Source organism: Sarcophilus harrisii, chromosome 3 (assembly GCF_902635505.1).
Source record: "Sarcophilus harrisii chromosome 3, mSarHar1.11, whole genome shotgun sequence".
Lineage (NCBI taxonomy): Eukaryota > Metazoa > Chordata > Mammalia > Dasyuromorphia > Dasyuridae > Sarcophilus > Sarcophilus harrisii.
Window position 1 is genome coordinate 488018135 of NC_045428.1, and position 17182 is coordinate 488035316.

Here is a 17182-nt window from a genome sequence, read left to right on the forward strand (position 1 = left end):
TTCTACAGGAGCCTTTGTTCAACCCCCTCACCCTTTGTCTACCTTTCAAGACTGCCCTCCCTCTATTCTATATATTGTGTGTAGATGATGACTACATGGCTCTCCCATTAGAATGTGAACTCCTTTGGTTTTTGGTTTTTGTTTTGCTTTACATTTGTTCATATTCTAATTCTTTTACTCACCACAGTGTCTGGCAAAATGTTTATTGATTTAGACCAAATGCCTCACTGGCTATCCAGTTTCATCTATCCAATTAGATGGAAGTATTTTCATTATTAGAAAGGTATTACTGTTGTCAACTTAACCATAATTGTTGAGGATCCATATAACTTCTGAGCAGTGAGCTGTGAGTATTAAGCTAATCTCGCTGGATCATCCTTCAGGTGGGTGTTAAAGAGAAAGGGAATATTTAGTCACTAAGGCTTTATGATTTAAATCTAAGAACAGGATGGGTAGAATGAAACATATTTGTCAAGCTACTCTGTGGCTTTCAAAATAGTTTACACTATTGGAAACTATACTAGTTAACAGTGTTTTGCTGAGATTAATATAATCCGTAATATTGCTATTGGGAAGCTCTATCTAATCAGGGATCAGAGATTTTGGGGATTTGGACAGAAATATTCTTTGGTCTGATATAAAATTGATAATATGCCTCCCCCACCCCAAAATATTGATGCAATTGTTCAAGATACACTCAAGGCACACTTGATTAGATGAACTGTGATACTTGTAATTTATTAGAACTTTCTCATTATTATGGCATCTTGAAGGAAAATATATAAACAGAGGGCATTCAACATGAGTTGAATATGATGGGATAATATCTAAAAAAATAATGAAGTTAAGGGGGTAGAAAGGAATGTACTGGAAGAAAGGGAAAGGCAGAAGTGGAATGATTTTAATTATTGGCCATTAAAAAAAGAAGGAAGAAAAAGCTTTTACAGTGGAAGGGAAGAGGAAGAGGAAAGGGAGAGGGAGGAATCTTACTCTCATCAGAATGGGCTCAAAGAGGAAATAACACATACACTCAATAATGGGTATCTATCTTACCCTGCAAGATAATAGGAGGGGAATGGGATATGTGAAGGAGGGAGGGTGACAAAAAAGAAGGCTTATTGGGGTCAGTACCAAAATACTTTTGAGGATAAGATGAGTGAGAGACAGAATAGAATAAATGGGGAGAGATACAGTTAGCAATAGTAATTGTAAAAAGAATTTTGAAGCAAGTTTCTCTGATAAGATCTTATTTCTCAAATGTAGAGGGAACTGAGTCAAATTTATAAAAAAAAAATAATAAGAGGCATACCCCAAACTGATAAATGATCAAAAGACAATGACCTATGCCTAAAGGGCTTTAAATTCATGTGTATCCTTTGACTTAACAATATCACTATTAGGCATGAATACCACAAGAGATTTTTAAAAGGGGAGGGAAAAAAAGGAAAAGGCACACAGGGTTATATATGTATTCGTGGGGATTTTTCTTCCTCCCACCAGAAAAACATAATAAAGATTTAAACTTTGGAAGCGGCTGATGAGCAATCACTAAGACCACCCAATTAAGGGAATGTCAGGAGCTTGGAGCTCTGTAGTATTTCAGCAAAATTATGCCCTGCTGCAATTAGCACTTGAACTTCATTACTGGTGGCGGATCCCGGACTTCGGTAACAGCCAGACACTGAATCCTGGTGAATCAGCTACCTGCCCTTCAGAGCGAAGGGGGCAGATGCAGTCTTCTATCATGGTGTGGTAGAGATGGCGCTAGAACAGAGTCCCAGAATCCCCAGGGGAGGGGCACTTACCAGGCCTTGTAGTCTAGTGCCTCATCTGAAGGTGCCATTTCAGTTGCATTCCTGAAAGTGGTCGTTGGAACCTTCACTTAGAGACCTGTAATTAAGGGAGGACTCTGTTCCTCCCATGACGGCTCATTCCACTTTGGGACCGCGGTGGTTGTTGGGAATTTTGGCTTTACAGTGAACTGAAATCGGCTCCCTTTAAACTTCTGCCTAGTTCTGTCCTTCAGATCCCAGGGGAATCAGTTGGATCTACCTCTTCCTCAGAATAGAGCTTCATATACTTGAGGAATAGCTGTCGTAACCGCCTTAGTCACTCCTTCCCCAGGCTAAAGATTCCTAGTTCCTTGATCCAGATCTCATATTACATAGTTTCCATGTCCCTTGCCTTTCCTTTTTCCCTCCTTGGGAAATGCTCCAGCTTGACAGCAGTCTTAAAATGTGTGCTTAGAAATGAAATGAATAGTCCAGAATTGGTTCTAACCAGGGCACATTGTAAGGACAAAGTCACCTCCCGCATTCCGGGGGAATGCTTCTCTTAATGCAATTTAAGTTTACATTTTTTGGCTGCAATGTCATGGTATTGAATTTGAAATCCATTAAGATGCCCAGATCTTTACTTTAGCTATTTTATATTTGTGGAATTAATTATTTGAACCCAAGTGTTAGATATTACATTTATCTGTATTAATTCTCATTAAATTCAGTCTGTTATTCTCATCTGTTGAGTTTTTTTGAATGATGAGTCTGGTATCCAATATATTGATTTCTTCTAGATGCCTTTCATCTGCAAATTTAATCAACAAACTACCTTCGCCCAAATCCACTCTAGACATGTTAAAAGACACATGGCCAAGGACAGATCCCTGGATTATTTCAACAGCTTAAAACAAATTGAAATCAACTCATTTTCTATTCTTTGGATATGGGTATTTAAGCAGGCTGAATCCACTTTACCTCCAGTTGATATTTTTCCATCTTGTCTGCAAAGATAACACAAGAAACTTTGTATATATCTTGCAGAAATCTAAGTATGCTGTGTCTACAGCACTCCATTGATCACCTAAGCTAATGATCCTGCCATTAAAGAAAATCACAGAATCTCAGAATCAGAAGGTAAATAGGCAAATTAATCCAAACTGTACCTAACCAAGAATTTTCTTTTACAATATCTCCATCCCGTCTACATTTGGAGATCTCTAGTGAGAGGAACTTATTCCTCCTAAGGTAGCCAGTTCCCTTTTTTTGGACATCTTTAATTATTTTTTTAAGGCTTGGTGACAAATTATGTTGTGCTTTAGATTCTTGCCAGTTACTCCAAGTAAAACATCATATAATATCTACTTGGTGGGCAGAAAGGGATGTGTGTGAAGTTATCTGTGGCTATTTTTTGTAAATGGTTTCTGAGTGTCAAACTGAGTTGATTTGTCCTAGCCTACCAATCTTCCCATCTAATAGCTGAATTTTGGGTATATTTTTGAAATCTCATAACACAGTCAGATGACTCAGAGATTGACTCAGAGATATAGTTTATTTTTACTGTCAAATAGGCAAAAGTTCAAAAATTAAAATTAGCCTTCATGGTCCCCTGGTCACATCCTTTATCATTTGAAAAAGGGTTAGTAGAAAGTTTGTTCTTCATCTGTTCCTCCCATTTCATGAAGAACCATGAAACAGCTCTTGTTTTTTTTTTTTTTTTTTTTTTAATAGCCTTTTATTTACAGGATTTATACATGGGTAACTTTACAGCATTAACAATTGCCAAACCTCTTGTTCCAATTTTTCACCTCTTACCTCCCCCCACCCCCTCCCCTAGATGGCAGGATGACCAGTAGATGTTAAATATATTAAAATATAACTTAGATAGCTCTTGTACTATTATTTCCCATGGCTCTTCACATTTTAGCTGGCTAATCAGTTTCTCTGGGAAGCTTTCCCAAGACCAGACTTGGAAAATTTAAGAATAGACTAGAAAACAGAAAACCATCTCTTCAGTGTTATCATTTGAAATGAAACTCAAGTATAGTGCAATAGGAACATTTCATTTTTATGTAGGTCCTGGATAAATCGGGTCCCCTTAGAGAACACATAACATAACTGTAGAAATCCTCAAAATTAGGGTTCATGATAGGATCTCTGGAACTGAAAGTGAATTGTGGAATTACAACTAAGTTATATATTGGAGGAAGCAGTTATGAAAGGAGTATGGATCTAGTTAAATTGATTGGCTTTAGTTATCCGAGATCAACTCCTAAGCATCAAACTGGGTACCAAATCTTCCTTTTATGTTTAGGGAGTAGGAGAGAACTTGTGAAAAGCAGGACTGGCAGAAGTTCACTTCAGAGGTAAACCTCTAGAGAACAATCCAGGAATTGAAATGACAGTTGTGATTTTATCTAAAATGAACTGAACCTCTTACTAAGTCACCCCAAGGGCAAACTCAAGGATATTTGCAGTCATGAATATCATCTGTATATATATCTGTGTATAGTAATGAGAGTCACAGGAGTCAAAGGTGCAGCCTGTGCACTCATTTTCAACCAGAGATCTTGATTGGCACACATTCCATTTTCTGATCGAGCTGTGCTTTCTCAGTAGGCAGATGCTTACATCTCAGGGGTGTTAAAGCAGGAAATTCATCACTGGGCAGGGATTGGGGCGAAACCCTTTTGGGTCCCTTTCATTTCTAAGATTCTGGAATTCCCCGCTGCTTTAGCATTTCCACATTCTTATAGTGTGCCCAGATAATGATATGGCTTGGCTTCTTCTACCATGAAGTGGGTAGGTGGAGCTGGGGGGAGGGAAGAGAACTAACCTGACTTCTTCCTTATCCCCATCCTTCCTTTTTCAGCAACAATTACAGACCTATGTGGCCTGGGTGAATGCCCAGCTGAAGAAGAGGCCCGAGGTGAAACCCGTGCAAGATCTTCGGCAAGATCTTCGAGATGGTGTCATCTTGGCATACCTGATAGAGATTGTTGGTTAGTAGTCCCCAGGTTCAATTCATGACTCCTTTACCTGTAGGGTCTCCCCACAAGGTAGATAAGATGAGGAAACTTAGGCACAGTTTAAGAGATTTGCCCATATTTATATCACAAATGGAATCTCCTTCTATCCTCCACACTTTGGGGTTAAAAAAAGGGTCATTCTCTGCTCTTGGTGATTTGGCATCTGTGGCAGGTCTGTGCAACTAATTATATTACCATGGCTATTTCATCAACTGGCCTTCCTTGAGGGAAACCCCTTCAAATAGTCTGTTTAGGAAGCAGCTTATGACATAATACATGAATTCACTTACTTAGCATCTTCATTCCGATTTACTTATTTTGTGGTGCTTTTATATTTTTCTAAACCAGTGTCCAGAGGCTTTTTAAAGTATCATGGACATAGTCATGTCAAAAGGCATCAAAGATAAATATAAAGGTATCAAAACAACCCATTTTCAAGTCTCTCCTTTTTTCCAAGCCCATTAAAACCATGCAGACTGAGACAATTCACTATATTTAGTCAAACATTTAGTTTCCAAATCAACCACTCTACTGATGTCATCATTCTTAATGAATCTCAGACAGATATAACTCTATTAATATAGTCGTTTCTGTCTCACAGCTGGAGAGAAGTTGAATGGGTTGCAACTGAGTCCCAGCAATCAGCAGGAAATGAAGAACAATGTGGAAAAAGTGCTACAGTTTGTGGCCTCCAAAAAGATTCGAATGCATCAGACTTCTGCTAAAGGTAAGTACTATATTCCTAAGCACCAAGAATGTATGTACTCAGTCTTAGCACTTGATGGCCATCTTCAGAACTCCCTAGGTGATATTGCTTAAGGATCCTGGATAAATCAAAACAGAACCAGACATATGTACTCGGGTAATTATTCTAAGAACATAACAAATACCTGATTTTAGGACAGAATAATCCTGAAATCTTGAATGCTTTGAGAAGCTAGTTTCAGCAAATGGCAAAGGGAGAAAAGACAGGAATCCTTTATTAACAATAGTTCAGTGTTGGTTTGTCAAGGATGTGAGGGTGAAGGAGAATTTATGCTTAGAAAAGAAATGACAGAACTGACAAGCTGATATTAAGATTGCCTTCTTGAAATTAGAAAAACAAAAGTGTATTTCTATGTATTTCTCAGGTCTCTTGACTTTTTGACTAAGATTATTTTAGGATATCAGGATCTAATTTTGTCATGGTGCTTAGCACAGATCCTAGGCATTTAGTAAAGGTTTATTGGCTGATTAGCCATACTGCAGTTGGTCTAAAACAGGAGATTTTCTCTCATTACCGTTCACATCACAAAAGGCTACAGGTGTGAACAGAGAAATCTTACAGTTTCCTGTGTTATCTCTGATAACACCTAAGAGGATGTTAGTCATGGGACCTTAGGTTTACTTAGGAGAAGATGACTCTTCTCAGCTCAGCCTGACCTGGTGCTGCAGTGGAGGGGCCTAGAAGGTGGGCCAGAGCTGGGGAGTCCCATGGCCCCAGTTCTGAGTCCTAGCACTAGAAGGAGGTTGTGCTGGCCCTTAGAGCAGGCTGCCGTTGTCTGTGACAAGCTGGGTCTCTTCTCTAGTGTGCCAGAATGATCGGGGGGCCTGGTATAATCAGTGGGGCTTTTAGCCTGAGTGATGCTCCAGAATCGGCAGCCCCCGGCCTTGTTTCAGTGAGTGCTACATAAAATAGAAAGGATCAAATGTGAATTCTCATCACACCTCTCATTTGTTCTTGCATTCTCCCTCTTTCTAGAGGAATTGAATAGGAAGGCAGGATAGTCACTGTATCCTTTCTAGTCCTCGTGTCACACAGGCTTAGGAGATCCAGACCATTATCCCTGAGCATGCCTTTCTCTTCCTATCTTATGGGAGGTCCTTAAGCCCTTTGCCACTTACCTAAGGTCTCTTTGGGGTCTCTCCCATCCCACAGACATTGTGGAAGGAAATCTGAAGTCTATCATGAGGCTGGTCCTTGCCCTGGCAGCACATTTCAAACCTGGTTCCAATAGGATGGTGAGCCACAGAAGGGACTCCAGAGCCCCAGTGCAGAGTCACCAACCACACTCTGCTGCTGCAGTGGCTCAGGGTGCAGCTGCTGCTTTGGCAGATGTATGTCATGACATGTCACGGTCTGGGCGAGATGTCTTCCGATACAGACAAAGGTAAGGCAAACTGCCCTCCTCACTCTGGTATTTTCCCTTAAATATTACGACAACTAGGTATTAACACCACTCAGACAGTCTCTGCCTTGTGCAGGCACACAAAGGTCTAGGAGGACCAGCCAAAAAAAGAGGAAATATCTCTTTTCTGGAGATGTATTAAATTTGCAGTTACTAAAGAGTAAGAAGCAGTTTCTGAAATTTTTGGGACCCCAAATGTTAAGTTATGCTATTGCTGTGTGTTTATTTATTGTCATTCATTCATTTATTTGCTTGGGAGATGCTTCTTTTCTGAACCCAATCATAATACCCAAGTGTGAGTTCAGAAAGCCAAGCCATGCTAGAGAAATGCACCATATCATTAGGTCTCTGCATCTGATGAAGAGCAGTAACTTTGAGTCATGGCAGGATTGAGGCACTGACACTATTTCCCTTCTTGGTTACTTGTCTTTAGAAACAGCAGCATGGATGAGGAGATTGAAAATCCATACTGGAGTGTTCGGGCACTGGTGCAACAATATGAGGGGCATCAAGGACCCTCATCCAAGGCCAGCTCCTCCAGGTAACTATTACCCTGTGACTTGTTTATAATTATCCTAGCTAAAAGTGACATTTGGGAAGGACTGTCAGGCAACTTGGCCCCCAAAAATGATTATAAGAGCTTTTCTCATGGTTGATATTTGATTATAAAGGAGTGTATCTTCCTGTGGCTTCCATAGTTGGGGGGAGGAGGAAATGGGGCCAAGGAAGGTAAAAGGTGAAGTGATAAATATTTCCTCACAATCAAAAATTCTGTGTGCATTTCAGTGCATGGTCCCAGCGACTATGTTTAGTCATGGCCACATGGGGGCATGGCTAGAGTACTAAAGCCAGCATCTAAGAGCAATAATTCTAGTGCAGCATGTCCAAAAATTCTTAGTATAGTTTTAAGTTTTCTTAGTTCTTTTATAATCTTGAAATTAGTGTACAGTTGTAAGTGGTGGATGCAGAATGAAAAGAAAATGGTGGCAGGCTTGAAGCAAAACAAATGAATCCAGTTGTTAGGGCACCTTACGTTTACTGTGCTTATTGACAGAACTGGGAATTGTGGATTGGTAAAAATTTGACTGAGTTAATAAGTGTGTGAATCTAATATCCTTTAGAACCAAATGCAGAGGCAAAAATGGGTCACAGTGCTCTAATAAAGGCTGAGTGATGTCCAGTGTAATGGCTGAAAGATTACTTCCTTGGCTAATGAAAGCCATGCTCCTGTAAACACATCCTGGTGTATTAACTTATTTAATAACTGTACATCGGTGCTGAGTCATATTTAATTTATATTTTACTATGACCCCTCAGGGCTTTTAAAAAAGTATTATAATTGAGTTTGTCCTGCCTCTGACACATACTGGATATGTGAGCCTGAACAAGTGAATCAATCTTTCAATGCCCTAGGCAGCTATCTAAACCTAAATGTGGCAGAGAAGGTGCCAGCCTGCATGGATAGATAATTTCTTCATCCAGAAGCTCCCTATAGTAAATCACCTGCTGATCTTAGGTACATCATGGTGAATTTGTTGGCAGGGTAGTTAGGCCTAACTCATTCTGTGTTGCTATCCTTTCCATGTTTTTAGGTAAACTTCAGCTAGCCAGTTCCTCATTTTGTTTCTGTTTTGGGTTTCTTTTGTTTGTTTCTTGTTCATGTTGAATGCCATCCTGCTTTTAATGAACCTTTTTATGATTTACTGAAGGCATTCTTAATTCTTTTCAAAAAGAAAAAAATGTTATAAAATGCTGGCAACCCTGGTCAACATGATGTAATACCCACACTCCAGAATAGATTCACAATCAGAGATTGCTGGTTCCTGATATTCCTTTCTAGCCTTTTTTGTTTTAATGAGACTATCACTTGGGACAAATTCAAAAGATGTTCACTCATACAATTAGATCTGCTGTTTCCTGCTGGCCTACAAGGCCTTTCACTCTGCACAACTTCATGTGTCCTGCCTGAGTCAGGGAAGCAGAAGAGTCTGCATTTCCTCTTGAGAGCACCTGCTGACTTCTTGTAGGCCTAGAGACCCCGGCAAGACTGTGGGGGTGGGACACGGAGAACAAGCGACTCACTGGAAATCATGCAGAAATGGAAAAATCATCCCAGCTTGTTTAAGGGGGAGGTGTTGGAGGAAAATACACCACATTTACTTTTCTGTTGCTCAATCCTCCCTTATTTCACCTTTGGAATCTCATTATCCCCTAGTCACTGCCCCCTGCTGGGTGATCAGTCACTTGGTCTTTTCCTCAATGAGCCCTCTGGGAGGGGAGACCTAAATAATTGCTTCCTAATTCCACCTCGAATAGGGACCGGGAGTAGGGTTTTCTCTGTTCGAGAGATTCTTTGAATTCAAGGTGATGGGCTCCAAGATGGTTAGCGATTCTTAGAAAGCAGTTAGAGAGGGACCGACAGCCCGGGATTGACGTGTGCCCAGCCCAACGACGGCCGTAGGGCGATGAGGATGAGGTGGTGAGGTTGGCATCGCCGGGCCCTCCCTCCCTCGGGCGAAACTCTCCCGTTTCCCCGCCCATATTATATGCAGGAGACGGGGAAACTCATTCGCCTTTGCTTGATCTTTTCGGGTTCGCTAGTCAGGCCGTGTATTTTAAGAAGGAAATTAGTATTACTTTCAAAACAAAAACACTAAAATAAAAACAAGGAGGGGAGAGGGGAAAAGGGTGGGATGACGTTGGGAGGAGAGTCCTCCATCCAGCCCGCATCCCGGCCCCCGCCCCGCGCGCAGAGCCACGTTCAGGTCTCAAAACTGGGCCTCAGTGTCCACGAAGGAAGGTTTCAGGTTAGAAAAAGGCAACCATTTCGGGGCCCGAGGGAGTTCCCCGAATGTGCCATTTACCAGGACGAGGACGGCATCCTCGGCGCGGCTTCCTCTCCCCGAGATTGAGCCGACTCGCCGCTCCTTCTCCCTCCTTCCCCCTCCTTTTTCCCCTCCCCCTTTTCTCTCAGCTTCTTTCCTCTCTCTGCGCTTCCCTCCCTCCGCCCCTCCCTCCCTCTTCCCTCCCTCCCTCGCTCGCTCTCCACCCCAGCCCAGCTCCAGTGTGCCCGCCGTGTCGGTCTGGGATCGCGCCGGGTAGGAGCCCTGCGCCGCCGCCGCCGCCTCCCGGAGCGAGCCGCGCGCGCGTGTGACCGGAGGCTGCGAGCGGGAGGGGAGGGGTCTGCAGGAGCGCGGCAGAGTCACCGCCCCTGTCCACTCTGTCGGCGCTGGCGGCCCAAGCGCGGCGCGAAGCGGAGCCTCCGCCTTCCTCCGTTCGGGCTCTGAGGCGATGGGTTGAGATGTCTGGGAGCCGAGAGATGCGCATCGCCTCGCCGCGGCGAGGACCAAGATGCCAGGGCTAGGGACTGGCAGTCTGCGAGGGGAGTCGGTGTGCACCGAGGCCGAGCCGCTGCTGCTGCTACTGCTGCAGTCTTTGAGCTGTCGGGAAAATACGGGGTTTGGGACCCCCGGCTCTTGGTCCTCCCCACCCCTGCCCTGCCCAGGAGGACGCCTTCTCACCAGTTCGCCCTTCCTGCCCCTGATCGGGGGTGAGACGCCCGCGAGCAGGGAGATATGATCCGGAGCAGCCCCCTACTCCGCCTGGACAAGCGGGCTTGCTGAAGCCGGAGCCCGAGGGGACCATGGGAGGGACGCAGGTCAAATGGTGAGCCGGGGTCACCTTTGTCATCGCAGGCGGTGGGCCGGGGGTGGGGGTGGGGCGCAACGGCACCATTAAAGAGCTAGTTCCGGGGCCTTGGGGGATGCTGGCAACCTAGAACTGGGGGCCGGCACCGAGAGCCTGGATCTAAAAATGCAGTGGGTTTAGGGAGCGAGGCAGCGCAAGGGTTAACCAAGGGACGCAGAGAACGAAGGGGAAGGACTCGCTCCCCTCAGATTCACGACCCATCTGGGAATGCGGACACTTGAGCTTGTGGCCTTGCTTGTCTCCGGAGTCGACTGGGGGGGGGGGGGCGGGGGGCGCAACGGTGAAGGGCGGGGGTCACTGCTCAGCTCGAGACTAGACAATGACCTTTGACTCGAGTACATGGCAGTTAGGGAATGCCTCCCTCCCTTGGCGTGTTTGCTGTCATCAGCCGCCCGCCGCCTCCATTGAAGCTCCTGACGGTGTTGGGGGGTGGGGAAGCAGGAGGTGTGGACACCCGGCTGGGGAGGAAATGGGATCTTTAAAGGGAAACGAGGAAGCCCGTCGTCCTGCAAATAATTAGGATTAAATGTGCCTGTCTGATCTGAAACCTGAGGACTTCATGTTTCTCCCCGCTGCTGGTGCCTCTGTCCATCTCCGGGGGAGAACCCACCCCCCCCCCGCCTCTTCTCCCCCCCTCCGCTTCCTTCGCCGCACGCATGCCTCAGGACCGCCAGGGTTCTTCCCCAACCCTTCACCTTTTCGCTCAGTCCCAGGCCCCTCCTGCCACTTCTCCCCCCTTGCTTCTCGCACCGGACAACCTCAACTGGGGAAACCCATGTTGTTTTCCTCTGCCTGCTCTGACCCTCCTCCGACTCAGCTGGGTACCCAGGCATCCGCCTCCTCCTGCCCTTATATGGGAGGTAGCGCGCCTGGGCGGGGCCAGGTGGAGCCGAGCATGCGTTGGCATACCGGAGTGCTTGCTTGCGGGGAGGCGCTTCTCCCCCGGCTCGGGCTTAGGCACCTTCCTTCCCCATGCCCAGACCCACTGCTAGCTTCCGCCCGAGGCTCAGTACGTGCCCCAGCTGCCCATCGGAATGCATAGCGAACAGCCGTAATCCCCCGGGGTTTTGTGTTCGGCCCCTCCGCCACCCATCATACCTTGTGAGGGACTCCGATGGCTTCTTTTATTCTTATTTTAAAAACAAAAACCCAGATACAAAAGCTAGCTAGCGAAGAACGATTCCTGAGTTTCCCAGCTTGAATTCCCGCTTTTTTAAGGACATTAATGTTAGAACTTAACTTTGAATATGTGCCCCGGAGAAGCCGGGTATTGTTCTAAGGATGGAAGCATCCTTATTTCTGTGCCCATAAATCATGTTAGTTAAGATGCCCTCTGAGTGATTGAAGGACTGACAAAAATTTAGAGAAAGCCCCTCTGAAGGAGTGGATCGGATCTGAAGGGATGAGCTAGATATGACATAAGAGGAGCTTTCCCAGTCACTTCTATCATGGGAATGGGGGGTGGGGACAATTGTCCCTAACTGAGATCATTCCCACCCTGGCCCTGAAACCAAGGACATTAGAGAGGATGGGGATACTGTCCCTTAGGTTGCTTTTGAGAGTTAGAAATATTTCCAGATAATTTCCATTCAGTTTTGCTTTTGTTTTTGCTGGCTTCTATTCCTGTCTTAGGAAGAATGAAACATTAACTCCTGATCGCGGTTGTGAGGATTAGTCTGGGAGACTTTAGGGGCACATTAAATGGGTCAGTGAACCCTAGACACTTTTGCTGTTGTCAGGGTGACGGATTTGGGAAGGATTCCTGAGAGGGGCCTGGAACTGCAGACCCCACAGTCTCTGAGATTTGAAGTTTCAGTGTTACTGTTCTCAAGGTACAGCTCAAATTAAAAAGAGGTTCTTTTAGATTGCTTCCTTGTCTGATAAGAGGAAACAAGTATATTACTTTCATAGTTTGTCTTATTTGTGCACTTAGTTTTGGAGGATTAAAAAATTGTTTTTGCTTGAAAACCTGATTCTAATAACTTTGAAATAATGAATTGCCAAGACAATTATCTAATTATCTATTGATAGCAATTTGCAAATGAAGTTGTCAGAGTTCTAATGAACAATTTTTTTCTTGTGGGATAAAACTAACCAAACCAAATTAAACAGTTCCTTCCTTGCATCTACCATTTTCAGGTTTTAGGAATCTCAGTTCTGAAAAATACAGTGTAAGGAACTGAGAACTAAACCATACTGCCTTTCTGGTTCCCACATGTTATGCAACTATCACATTACATTTCTCATTTTCCAACTTAATATAAAATGTGTATCCAAGTGCAAGACAATGCCTTCTTCCAACTCTATCTTTTGTTTTTGCCCATCTACTTAATCTTTCTTTTCTTCCCTTTTTACTCGCCTCCCTCCTTTTTTCTATCTTCTCCCTCTCTCTTTACTTTTTTATCCTATTTTATTTTGGGGTTAGCCCACATTGCCTTCCCTACTTTTATCACTGGAAATATCATATTTGTGTTTTATTTCTATAAGAATCCAATCCATAGCACTTTGCTTTCATTTTACTTCACAAATCAATTGCAAGATACAGATTGGTATTATTTTCTCAGCTCTGCAGATGGGTTTTTAATATCTCAAAGCCTTTTAATAAGAAACAGTCAGCCAAACTCCATGATAAAGATCTTATCATTTGGGTTTAGTGGAACTCTGTTGACCAGGTCTTTATGGGGGAATGTCTCCATGGGACTGGGTCCTTACAGGGGAATATGCTTCTGGAATAGAGTACAGAGGTTGATTGTAGTCCCTGCATAATCATGCATAATAATTGTTTCTCTTCTTTCTTCCTTCACTACAGTCTGACATCACCAAGTCCTATCCACAGTGCAAAGAGTGAGTCCATTATATCCCAGTCGGAGGAGAGGGCAGATTTTGTGATTATCCCTTCTGAAGGACAGGAGAACAGAACAGGTAGTGCTCATCAACCTCTCCTGACATTGCCTATTAATCTGGACAGTGGCCTGCTCAAGTTTTCAAGAGTCATCTGTGATGATTATTAGCCTCTTCCAGTTTATGGGACATATCTACTTCCAGGGTTTGACTTATTGCATTTGGGGTAAATTAGGAGAGTTATATCCTCTTGATTAGTGTCTCATGTTCAAACTACTCAAAAAACCTTGCAATACCCTGAACAAGTCTTTTCTCATCTGGCTGCATATGCTATATAATCCTATAACTATCTGAGCTAAAATTTATTTTTAAAATTCATTTTAATTTATTTATTTTTAGAAAATTCCTTCCTCTTCCCTGATCTTAGATCAAGATCTGATTATGAGCCAATTTGTTTCAGAGAACACAAAGTTGGTTTAAAGTTGGGATGGAGGAACAGGAACGACTTCTCTTTCTTGGTTGGTATTCTAATTGACTACTTCCCATTCCCTCTCACAAAATACAAAAGAAACCCCTTAGCAATCAAATAAAGCAGGTGATATTTTCATGGAATTTTCATCCCCTCAGAAGAAATAGGATAAAGTCTTCAATAGTAAAACTGAAATGACCTTCTCCTATATTCTACCTTACTTTAGTCTTCATATAAAGAGAGGAGACACTTATGAGATATTAAAAAGAACACTACATTTGGAGTCAGAAAAGACCCATGTTTGAAGCTTGCTTGGAGACCCCAGTGATGGCGTGGGGAGGGAGGCAGCTGCCTGGGCACTGAGAGGTGAAGTGAACTCCACCAGAGCCACTTGGAGGGGAGCTTGTGCCCGGGGCCTTCCTGACTTCACATCTAGCTGTCATCCGATATGATGCCATGCTGCCTCATTTATGATCTTGATGACAAAACACACTCCTGCAGCTATGTTACTGCCAATTAGTGAAATTCAGAGGAGGAGTTTGGCCTGGGCCCTGTCAGTGCCGCTCTAGGAGCTCAAAGGCTCTTGTGAGGGCAGGGAAGTATTTTTCTGGTTTGTTTCCTGGTACTTTGCCTCCAGGTCTGTGTGTTGAAGGTGGGGTTCAGTATTTATGACTGTTGGAACAAAAGAGCTGAAGCTCTGAAGTAGGTGGCAACAATGTATCACATTTGGCAACCCTTCCATCCACACCTTCTGTGAGCACTCTCTAGGAATCCTGCTGGGGGACCAAAGCATCCTGGTGCATGTGCACCGTTTCAAATACCTGCTGACTGACTTCCCAGGGAAGAAATGTGGGCTGTTCCCAGGGTAGGAATTCCCCTTTCTATGAGGATATTTATGTTGCTCCCCTGAGATTTGAGCCTGGAGTTCATGGAAGGTGCCTTGCTTAGAGCTGTTCTCACCCTCTTCACCCGGACTCCACACACACCTAGTTTGTGCAATGAAGACAGGTGCAGGAGACGGGAAGTCCTGACTAATGACTCTGGGAACCCTCTCTTCCCGAAGGTTTCTGTTGTTCATGGACATGAGCCATTCTCCCTTTTTTCACTTTGTAGATGAGACAGATTCTCCATTTTCTCGTGACTGGCTAGCAGGGAGCCCAGGAACCTATCTAGAGACTTCATGGGAAGATCAGCTGCTGGAGCAACAAGAACATTTAGAAAAAGAAATGGAGGAAGCAAAGAAAATGATATCTGGACTCCAGGTAGCTTGCTTCCTTGGTTCTTATAACCCATTGGTTTACTTTTTTTTCCTCCTACAACTAACTATATCTGCTGAAAATAACTCGGTTTTAATTTTGTAAAAGGTCAAAATTGAATGTGGGGTTGAGAGAGAGGAAGACAGATAACAAACATATGGGGAATGGAAACAAGGATATATTTCTGTTTTCTGACTTCAGAAGCATGGAAGTATTTTTTTTTTTTTAACAGTTCAGCTGCTCAGATTTCAGGAGAGCCCTTCCCCTCCTTTAAACATTTTTGTCAGATTTATGCTCCTGAGAAATGAGCTCCTGGCTTCTTTTACCGCAGATGATTACAGAAGTACAATTGCAATTTTTGTTCATGAAAAATATAGTAAAGAGTTGTGCAGTTTCTCTTAGGAACTGTTTTAAAAGTAGTTTGGGAGCTAGCATCTCAAATTCTCAGTTCAATTCCAGGTCAGGGATGTTGCAGTTTTCACAGATTCTATGTGTCATTGACCAGGTACAATAGGTTTTCCTTAAGAGAAACAAAATCCTTGAACATTTCCCACATTCTACCTGCAGTGCCAGTTCAGCAAATGTCCCAAAAGGAAATGACCAACCCACTTGACATAGTTCTCACACTGAATGACCCCCACTTTATTGTTTTTGTATGTCTATCTTTGGTTTGGGAGGGACCAGAGTAGAGTGTTGACGACCCTGAAATTGCCCAGGAATAATCTTTTTCATTTGTGCTGGGAACGGTGCTGTTTCTGAATTGTCAAATATTTATGGACACGTAAACAAAGCCCACATTGTGTGTGTGGAGCAAGCAGCAGGCAGGCGGTGGATGGGGTGCTCCCAGCCAGCCGACAACAGAAAAGGGACACAAAAGGTTCCCAAAGAAAAAAGGAGATTGGCATAGTGGCCAAATCCATCTGCATAATGTATGCATTTTGTACTGAGGAAGTCAGGAGTATGCATTGCCTAAGAAAATGGAGGGGAATCATTTATTTTTTCCATTTTTGATTCAGTATTTTAAAGGTTATTCAGATTCTCCTCCAGTGCTCCAGGAATAACAAATGAAATATTTTCCTAGGTTATACAATCGTACATGGCAGTTTACTATGGAAGAACTTTGGGATACACATTTAACACAGATTTTTCCCAGGATCATTTGCATTCTATGAATATAGATATCCATCATTTGGCTCTCAAAAAGGTTTATGTTCCTCCAATAGGGAGAGAGAGCCACTGACTTATGAGAAAGTAAGAAAAATGAAGAATCAGCCTGAAAGTCAACACTGCAATATCCACTGCAAACAGAGAAGCATGTTAATTCAGAGCCACATAATTATAAGGGAGAATTGAATTCTTTGGAAGACATTTAGAATAGCTCTTAGTATCCTCTATATTCCTTAAAGATTTCAACAATGACTAAGTTGCAGCAAAGGTATAACCTAGATTTCTTTCCCATCAATATATCTTTAGTTAAAGCTTATTAATGAGTTCATTATTAGAGTGGAGCATTTTCTAGATGCTCCATTGTCTTTTTACTTATTGTAACCATCAAGTTTTAGATCATATTCTTATTATAAATTCACATTCTTTTGAGATGCTGAAAATGAGCCATTGGCCAGACTTAATCTTTTTAATGTATCGAGATGTTTACTAAAATAGTATATGGCTTATGTAATCCTTTATCTTATTTGGCAGATTTGTGACTCAATTTAGTTATAAAACAGAATTGGCTTTTTCAAATTGCCTCACAATTATTATCTGTAATCCAGTTGATAATCAATCTTGGCTATATAATTGATTCTCTGATAAAAGTAAGTGTGGAGAGTTAAAATGAATGGGGACATATAATCTCCATACTCATTCCCTACTTTTTCTGTGCAGGTCTTCTAAGTAACCTTGGGAAATTAGAATGAGGATTTTTGGAAGTTAGAAT

General features: G+C 43.1%; 1 protein-coding gene across 5 annotated transcripts in view; it reads left to right on the plus strand.

Moving 5' to 3' along the window:
* DIXDC1 (DIX domain containing 1) overlaps positions 1 to 17182 on the plus strand; it is a 78966-nt gene that overhangs the window by 39817 nt on the left and 21967 nt on the right. For 3 of the 5 annotated variants that reach the window (XM_031961172.1, XM_023499460.2, XM_023499459.2), the window contains 6 exons: positions 4648 to 4777; positions 5406 to 5531; positions 6723 to 6954; positions 7406 to 7513; positions 13490 to 13602; positions 15104 to 15252. In XM_031961172.1, the coding sequence (XP_031817032.1) occupies positions 4648 to 4777; positions 5406 to 5531; positions 6723 to 6954; positions 7406 to 7513; positions 13490 to 13602; positions 15104 to 15252 (858 nt within the window). Of the gene's footprint in view, positions 1 to 2846; positions 2913 to 4647; positions 4778 to 5405; positions 5532 to 6722; positions 6955 to 7405; positions 7514 to 9998; positions 10639 to 13489; positions 13603 to 15103; positions 15253 to 17182 lie in introns of those variants that run through there. The other 2 variants (XM_031961173.1, XM_031961174.1) reach the window with 2 other exon arrangements.